The sequence below is a fragment of the Saccoglossus kowalevskii genome, chromosome 6, assembly GCF_978046115.1.
Source record: "Saccoglossus kowalevskii chromosome 6, keSacKowa6.1, whole genome shotgun sequence".
Taxonomy (NCBI): Eukaryota; Metazoa; Hemichordata; class Enteropneusta; family Harrimaniidae; genus Saccoglossus; species Saccoglossus kowalevskii.
The window spans coordinates 32,385,605-32,395,224 of NC_140646.1; the positions used below are offsets into that span (position 1 = coordinate 32,385,605).

At 35.8% G+C, this 9,620-nt stretch overlaps 1 protein-coding gene across 1 annotated transcript; it reads left to right on the forward strand.

Annotated features, from left to right (window-relative positions):
- The first annotated feature begins 1,298 nt into the window (after positions 1-1,298).
- On the forward strand, positions 1,299-9,299 carry LOC100368530 (dermatan-sulfate epimerase-like protein). Its single transcript, XM_085500850.1, has 2 exons — positions 1,299-4,643; positions 8,950-9,299. The coding sequence occupies exons 1-2, from the start codon at positions 1,403-1,405 to the stop codon at positions 9,150-9,152; spliced, it is 3,444 nt and encodes a 1,147-aa protein (XP_085356976.1). The 5' UTR covers positions 1,299-1,402; the 3' UTR covers positions 9,153-9,299.
- The last annotated feature ends 321 nt before the right edge of the window (positions 9,300-9,620 follow it).

The window sequence follows — 9,620 nt, forward strand, 5'->3', positions numbered from 1 at the left end:
GAATAGGAATTACGTTAACAACTACAATCAATTTGGATAGAAAAAACTTGCACAAAAATATTCGCCACTGAGGGCAATATTGTAATTTCGTCCGATAGTCTATCACGAGTCAATAGTCACTTGTCCATGTGCGTTCCCCTTTCTCAGTTAAAAGCAATGTTATTGAAATCTGTAACCTTTATTTAGTGCCTATAACTGAAAACTCGAAACATCTACAAGAACGCTTTTATTTTCTTAAATGCGAATATGATAAATAAATAAAATCGTTCTTGAAACATTGAAACAAATCGCTATTGCAATAGAGGAACCGGCTCTTTGACACAAAACAGATGAGGAAAAAAAAAGAAAACTTGTCTGTATCGATTGTCGCATTTTAGTTGTTTCCGAAGATGTATGGGTCTACATGTGGCACATCTACTATATAATCTCTGTCAGTATTTAATTTGAGCAAAAACAATTTTTGATTTTATTGGTAATTTACCAAGTTCATCTTTCAAACCACTAATTGGCGTCATTGTACTAACTCCTAGGATAAACCTGTAAAAATGACTGCAAACTTGCTCTAAACTGTTACTGTCAGTTGTGATTCAATTGACCCAGATTTCAGCACCATAGTATAGGTGAAATTAACTGGTCAAAAAGTGCTGGTGAGATTATTTTATGGTTTAAGACTGTTTGTCTGATGCTGCAAAGAGCCTTCATTGATTTATTTTTTAACATAGATAAGTTTGTTTTATAGTTTCCATTTGGAGTAAATATTACCCCTAAATAGCAAAATTCACTAACAGCTGTTAAGTCCTGGTTGTTGATTTTAAAATTCATGTTTTTAATCCGTCAGTTATTGCAATTGCAATAGTTTAATTTGTTTGACGTTTACTTCTAAATTCCAATTTATACAATAGTCATTTAATTTGTTCAGACAGCTGTAAAAATGATTCTTAAACAACTAACAACAACTGAACCCAGAGAGAATTGTGAAGACAGCTGAGCTCAGTTTTCTGACAGAGAACTTGTGAATGGCATACAATTTGTAGGAAAAAGAAAAAAATTAAATCTAAATATTTGATTATGGATGAAGGAAATATTTATAGAAGGTAAAAATACATGATTAATTTGTGTTGGAATAAAAGCAAGAACAATATACCTCAAATATTCTGTATTTTTTTTTTAGGAACGGCCCTTATTGTCGAGTGATATTGTGACATTGCCGGAATTTTCTACTTACGGTATATCAAACTAAGCTTATCGTCGACTTGGCTGTCATTACTGTCGGCAATCTTGGCTACATTACTTCCGGTAAATGATTTCTCGTGTGTGAGTGTACTCATATTCCCTGCTGCTGCTCGCTCGTCGTTGTCACTTTTAAAAAGTTTAGCTTTTCTCATTATTTCACGTTGAAGCGATGAAAGTCAGCAAAGTCATGTGGGTGTTGTTATTATTTGTGCTTATAACGACTTGTTTTTGCTACCAACTTCAGTCACCCTTTTCGGGGCATCCGATGTTGTATTTTGGGTCGGAGGATGTGGCAAATCTACGTCGCAAAGCTGTAACAACTCACAGGCACATCGCTGCGGTGTTATCCGACGCAGCAAACAGTATGTTAGAAAAACCTGATTACTATTTACCTTCAACCGATTACGACGTGTTTGCAGCCCGTTGGAATGAAGTTTACGGCAATAATCTGTGCGCATTGGCGTTCTACTGTGTGTTGTTCCCAGACGACGTCAAGGCCAGGAAACTTGCCATACAGTTCATGGACAATTTAGTGGAGTTGCCGCAATGGCAGGTAAAGGAAATACCAAAAGACGAAGTGCCCGTAGCACACACTTTTATCGGGTTAACAACAGCTTTTGATTTTCTACATGAGTACTTAGACGAAGGAAGGCATGAAAGAATGCTTAATCGAATCAAGCAAGAAACCAAAGAGTTTGACAGGTTTGCCAGGATCAGATCTTGGGGAAAATTTTACCTACAGAATCACGTTGCCACGAATTATTTAGCTTTAATCCATGGCTGTTTAGTAGTTCAACAATATGACGACGTCGCCGATAAATGGATGCAAGAGGCTGTGACTAAATTTGAACGTACAATGTTTTTACTTAATTTTATTGTAGACGGTTCTCTAGACGAAGGAGTTGCGTATGGTACGTACACTTCAAGATCTCTCACTCAGTATGCTTTTCTTTCATTGAGACATTGGAGTATTGATCATACTAAAGACTTCTGGTTCCAGCAACATTTCTGGTTCTTTTATAACACAATGTTGCCAGGATTTCAAAGGAACGTTGCCATTGCCGACAGTAACCATAACTGGTTTTACGGTCCTGAAAGCCAGTTAGTGTTTCTAGATGCTTTTGTCATGAGGAATGGCTATGGTAATTGGTTAGCCAATGAAATCCGCCAGCATCGCCCAACAGTCAAGGAACTGAAACACATCTCCGCCTCAAGTTCACAAAAATGGTGTACCATTCACACTGAGTTTTTGTGGTACGATGCAAGCATAAAACCTAAACCGCCACCAGAATATGAAAATGGCAATCTACATACTTTTACAGACTGGGGGGTGGTAACATACAGCAAAATTAGTTCGCAAGATGACAAGGAAACATTTTTGGCATTTAAGTCTGCCAAAATCCATGGAAGAGCCATATTTGATATTGTTAACAGTGATAGATACAAGTCGTGGATTAACGGCTGGAGTAGTTTTAATCCAGGACATGAACATCCTGATCAAAACATGTTTATATTTGCTCCAAACGGACAGCTCTTCATATCAGATGCATTGTATGGGCCGAAATACACTTTTCTAAATAATGTATTAACGTTTGGTCCATCCGAATTGAGTGAATGCTTTGAGCCTTGGATTGGACAGCTGGGAGAATGTTCCAAGTGGCTACAGTGGAAGAAACCTGAAGTCGGCAAATCTAATGGGGAAGTCATCACGGCAACAAAAGTGGATGAAATGGTACATATGAGCGGGGAAGCCAAAAATGCATACCACAGTGATTTAGGTTTGCAAAGTGTTTACCGTAATTTAATATTACTAAACTCGAATCTACTTGTTGTTAATGACCATATTGCAGTTACTTCTCTCAGTTCAGTCAAACATGTCAGTGCTTTCTTCCACAATACGGATGTACCATTTCAAAGCGACTCTTTTGGGGAGAAAGCTCAAGGAGCTAAAATTACTGTTAATGGGGAAGACTACCAGATGTTCTGGATGAAGTATGGTGGTGAGAGCCCAAGGGCCAGAATTCAGTCGCATGATTACAAGTCTCAATTCCAACCGATAAAAACAAATTTTGTGAACGTAACCTTTGACCTCTCTGAACCACAAACACGAATTGTATACGTTTTGAAGTCCCCTAAAATAGAATTATTGGACATGAAATTTGTTGATGTGTCCACACAACAAGTAAAGCTAATTGTGGTAACCAATGAGATGTCTTATTTGCTCTCCATAGCAACCGCACATAACAACCCGGTTGCTAGATACGAGAGTCTTGGTTTTAGTGGCTTTGCTAAAGTCGAGACAGATAATGGTGAAAAGTTTATGTTTGGTAAAGAGAAAATAAGTGACAAACAAAGATATCCATTAACGCCATTGGTCGTAATTATGGTTGCGATTATTTTGTTAGTTAATTTCAAATTATTGAGATTAGTTAGAAAAAGATCATTACGACTCTTATTTATAACATTTTCATTATCTTCATTATTTTTAATTTTTTTTTCGGTTTCAAGTTTAAATAAGTTGAACTTCCACCAAATGTCTACAGACCTTTCTGAAGTACCTGTAAAACTACCAAATGTAGTAGTGACTTCATTGCCAGGTGCAGGGGCTGAGATCGTCTCACAAATGTTTTACCCAAATCCTGACTTTGTGTACTTAACTGTACCGTCTCCGGCAATACGAAATGTGGAAACTGAACTGCAGATGGATGGTTTTGTGGATGCTTGTACGTGGAAAGATGTGAACGAACCACGGTTTTCGCGCTTGTCAAATTGGCTAAGGACGTTATTGGAAAACCCAGCCACGCTTACTATTGAGAAAACAATTGAGAGTACTGATAATGATAAAAATGGCAATGCAAAGCCTGTAAATGATGAACTAAACTTGTCACCTCTTCAGCCGAGTGACGTCAACTTCAAAGAGTACAACGATAAAATGATGTTGGAACATCTTGAAGAACACCCACATGCGTTACCAGTTTTGCACCTAAGCAGCGGAACTTGGCCTTTGAAGTTGCCATGGTTACATCGTAATTTAGATGACAATTTGCATAGTCTGTATATTGTATGCGATCCAAGATTGTGGATATCCAACATTTTGGCATCTTCTGATTCTAAATCCATCTACAACCATTTGAATTTACAGCAATATCTACAAAATATGTTTGAAGAAATCGATAAAAATACTTTCTGTGGCCCCAATAATGGTTACGTTTGGCATTTTGAACAACTGCGACGCATCTTAAGCAATGCAAACCCACCACCCCATCGCATTCTGGCTTTTTTATGGTTATCGCATATTCAAGCGGTCATGGACAATATAAAGACCAAGACAGATAGAGAAATGATTGTAAAATTTGAAAATATTATTAACCATCCTGAAGAGACTCTTAAAGAAGTATACAAGTTCCTAGGTAAGTAATGTGTATTTCACAAACATTTGTCACTTTTTTTTTTTTGTCGACTTTGTTGATCATAGCTTATCATATTGATTGACCGTTGTTGTCTATCGTCCATCGTTGTTGTCTGTGTCAACTTTTTACTTTTTCGGCTTCTTGAAAACTACAATTCTTATTGCTTTGATACTTGGTGTATATGTATCTTAGACAGACCTCCCTCTCCTAGATTTGTTCATTTTGTGATGATATCTTTATTTCTCTAATTAGTCCCCGTTCGAATGAAGTCCGAAAACGGGGACTATTAATTTGGGTTCGTTCCGTATGTACGTTCGGAGCTATATTTCGAACATCCATTGATGAATTTCATTCAAACTTTACATAGACAATACATAATGTCTTACATATGCGCATCAAGTTACTTTATGATCGGAGCAAAAATGGTTGACTGGCAGCTATTTTGGATGTAAAATTTGCTATTTCAGAGATGACTGGGCCAATTTGGATCAAAGTTGGTATGATGATCATACATATTGGGTTGTAGGTACACATCATTTTTTTTTCGTGATTCGAACAAATGTGACCGACTGGCTGCCATCTTGTTTTTCATGGTACCCATGCTACTTTATCTTCAATGCAATGAACGTTTCTGTTTAAAGTTTGTACAAAGATAGTATACCAAGAGATACATCTGCACCAACATGCTGTTTGTGATTCAATTCAATATGGCTGGCCAACGCCCAATTTTCATGTAAAAGAGCTAAATCGTCATTCTTACATGTCCGGAGCTGTTTCTCAGAGATGACTGGGCCGATTTGTATCAAACTTGGTATGATGGTCATACGTATTTAGTTATACATGCACGACATACTTTTTTTGTGATTCAAACCAATATGGCCGACTGGTGGCCATTTTGTTTTTCATTGTACCCATGCTACTTTCTCTTGAATGCCATGAACGTTTCTGTTTAAATTTTGTACAAAGATAGTATACCAAGGGATACATGCGCACCAACATTATTTTTGTGATTCGATTCAATATGGCCGGCCAATGCCCAATTTTTATGTAAAAGTGCTAAATTGTAATTTTTACATGTCCGAAGCTGTTTCTCAGAGATGACTGGGCCGATTTGGATCAAATACATCAACATGAACATTATTTTTGTAATTTGATTCAATATGACTGCCCATTGTCCAATTCTCATGTAAAAGCACTAAATCATAATATTTTACAAATCCATCTCCTATTAATGGTTTCAATCTAATCTCAATTACTTCATCAGCATCAGATTGATATGTTAGATCACAAAATTTTGGATGGGGACTGCGTCATTAACAATGACTTGTTTTAATGAATATTTTGGGTAAAAAGGGATTTTACTTTGATATTACACATGTAGGTACCTCAGATAGATCTCTCTCAGATTTGTTCATTTTGTGATGATATCTTTGATGTCTAATTTTGATGAATGTTTTTTTGTCATTTTTGGTAAAAAGTGGTATTTTCGAATTCTTGTTAATAATGGTTTGATGTAGCGTACTTCCCCAATTCTAAGTCCCTCACTAATACACCTCAGGTAGACCTCTCAATTTGTAAAATTTTGCCAGGAAACAGTGTACAGTTTGTTATTTTTGGTCGCCGTCAAACATGGACTTATATTTTGAGTTCCGTTCATCCGGCCGTGTGTGCGTCTGTCATCATTTCTCAGAGATGCCTGGACAGATTTTCTTCAAAGCTGGAACAAAGATAACTCATAATGGTAGACATGTGCACATCATTTTTTTATTTGGTTGACCGACTGGTGGACATTTGTGTCCCAAAAAACACCAGATTTGGGTTAAATTTTTTACAAAGGCAAGATATAAAATAGTTGAATATTGTTTTCAGTTATTTTTAGTTTTCATAGAAATTTAGCCGAAAAGTGGCCATTTTCGTCAAAAACAAATAAAATCACAAAATTGTCATCAATCGTTTCTTGGACATGCCCTGACCAATTTCATTCGAACTTGGCATTAGCATCAGTCATGGCTGGTTATTGATGCACATCATTTTTTTTTTTGTGATTCGATTCAATTTTTGTGCTAAAAAATCATCAAACATCAAGCATTTCTGGCATTTATGGATGGGTTTTGTTCAAACTTGGTACATACATTAGACATTATGGGTTCCTGATGCACGTCATTTTATTTTTCAGATCGGATTTAAAATAGCCGACTGGTGGCCATTATATATTAATTGAATGGAGTTCTAGTGCTTTGACTGACTGTGTTCAAATTTTATATATTCATTATACATGTATTCAAAATGGCTGATTTTGTTTTAATTAATGCATTTCCAGAGCAATATTTCTCTATACTCATTTGACGATCAGATACAAATGTCAATCATTTTAAACAATCATCATAATCATATTCCTGACATGTTTATGTTTCAGCTGTATTACTTGCTATATAAACAAAACTATATATTTTAAATTTGATAACTAACGGGGACTGTGCCATGCATGGCTTGTTTACCAGTGTTCTGCTCATTTTGCAGAGATGATTGTACAGATTTGGGTTAAATTTTGTACAAAGGCAAGATATAATGGGTTAAATGTTTTTCGATTTCATCAAAATTTAGCCAAATGACGTCCATTTTCGTCAAAAACGAATCAAATCACAAAATTCAAACATGTCATCAACTGTTTCTTGGACATGCCTCGACAGATTTCATTTAAACTTGGCATTGACCTCAGTCGTAGTGGGTTACTGATGCCTGGCAATGTTTTTCTTGATTTGATTCAAAATGGTGGACTGGTAGCCATTTTGTTTTTTTACAATTTTTCTGCTCATTTTACAGAGATGATTGTACAGATTTGGGTTAAATTTAGCACAAAGGCAAGATATCGCTTTATTTTATTTTGTTGACCTTCAAATGACAGCCATTAATTGTCCCTAAAATCAACATTTGAACATGTCATTAACAGTTTCTGGGGCATGCATTGACCAATTTCATTCAAACTTTGTCTTTATACCTATTTCATGCACATTTGTAGTAATATGCTAAATACTACCCCAATATTTAAACATAATCTGACTATGCTTTTCATTGTTTGACGAAGTCACTAAAAACATGGCAGGGACTATGTCATTAACAATGTCTTGTTTTGAGAATTTTAGATAAAATGGTAATAATTTCCTATTAGCTACTGGTGTTACATTTTAGAATAAATAGGAATTTTTTTTAGTGGTTTTGCTATGAGAACACTGAAGGGTAGTTAATGGTATGTAGTTTAGGATTGAGGTTCTAGTGAACTAGAACTGAGACCCCTGCTGGTCTAAGACCTTTACCAAGACCCCAAACAGGCTGCTAACTACTATTAACGTTCAAGTTGCCATATTTTAACAAGTTTTAGGTGTTTTTTTTTGCAGCCCAATTGCTAGGTGTTGTCATTGCATACATGTGTTCGCCAATGGCTTGTAGAAATCACACATATCACCACAGTGTTCTGTTGGAACTTTTTAGTTCCACTGTTGACAGAGTGGAGCTGTTCATATTACTGATCGTCCATCAGCATCAACTTTACATTTTCAATTATGTTTTGAAAACTACAATTCTACTTGCTTTGATACTTGATATATATGTACCTTGGGTGGGCCTCTCTCAGATTTGTTTGTTTCGTGATAATATCTTCAAATCTTTAATTTTGATGAATATTTTTGACTTCTTCTTTAAAATAGCTAGTCCAATTGCTTGATATTTTATGTTTATTCACCTTGTGTGGACCTCTGACACATTTGCATTGACACATGTGCATTTTGTGATGATAAGTTAAGTTTTCTGTCATTTTTGGTAAAAAAAAAATTATTTTCAACTATACAGGGAAGCCATATCAGGCAACAGGCTGCTTCTTTTATTGTATGTGCTGTACTGTGGAAATAAACATCTTCTAAATATATAATCCCATGATATGATTACTGCCTGTGTTTCGGCTTGATACAACACTGGCAGTAAACACTTGTATCTGTTGATGTCAACGCAAGAGAAAATATTGTGGGATTAAGCATAAACATCATCATGAGTTAATTTTTATTACCAGGGGTATGTCTCAAGATAAAGTTATATGGTCCGCAAAACAGCATTTTTGAGTAACTTGTGAATACTGTAAATGTTGAATTTATTATATTATACATATTACTTCACATGCTGAAGGCTTCAAACAAAATTTTCTGAAAATACAACTTTAATGCTACGATGAACAGCTTATTCTTCAACAAATCTCATAAACCCAAACCACTATTCATCCAAATTCATGATGTCTTTCTATATTTTTTTATTCAAGATATGCCAGTACGTCCTATGGTAACACATCAGCTCATACAGGCAGCAAAGACTGGTGCATTTGCTATACCTTATCTCGGAGTGGTGAACCAAGACTCTACACAGCTATGGAAGAAACATCTGTCAACTGACCAAATACAAGATATTGAGCACATCTGTTCATCGTTAATGAAACAGTTCAAATACAAGAAGTGGAAACAGTAAATTGGACAGTGACAACATATTGGACTAGCTGGATATTCATACCTCAACCTGACTGTGGTCTTCGGTAGTTCTTTGAAATCATCTAGCCATGTGATATTGGTTGGTTATTGACTAGTCATGTGGTATTGGTTGGTTATTGACTAGTCATGTGAAATTGGTTGGTTATGGACTAGTCATGTGAAATTGATTGGTTATTGACAGTCATGTGAAACTAGTTGGTTAATGACTAGTCATATGATACTGGTTGATTGTTGACTAGTCATGTGACATTGCTTGGTTAATGACTAGTCATGTGATATTGGTTGATTATTGACTAGTCATGTGACATTGGTTGGTTATTGACTAGTCATTTGATAATGGTTGGTTATTGACTAGTAATGTGATATTGGTTGGTTATTGACTAGTCATGTGACATTGGTTGATTAATGATTAGTAATGTGATATTGGTTGATTGTTGACTAGTCATGT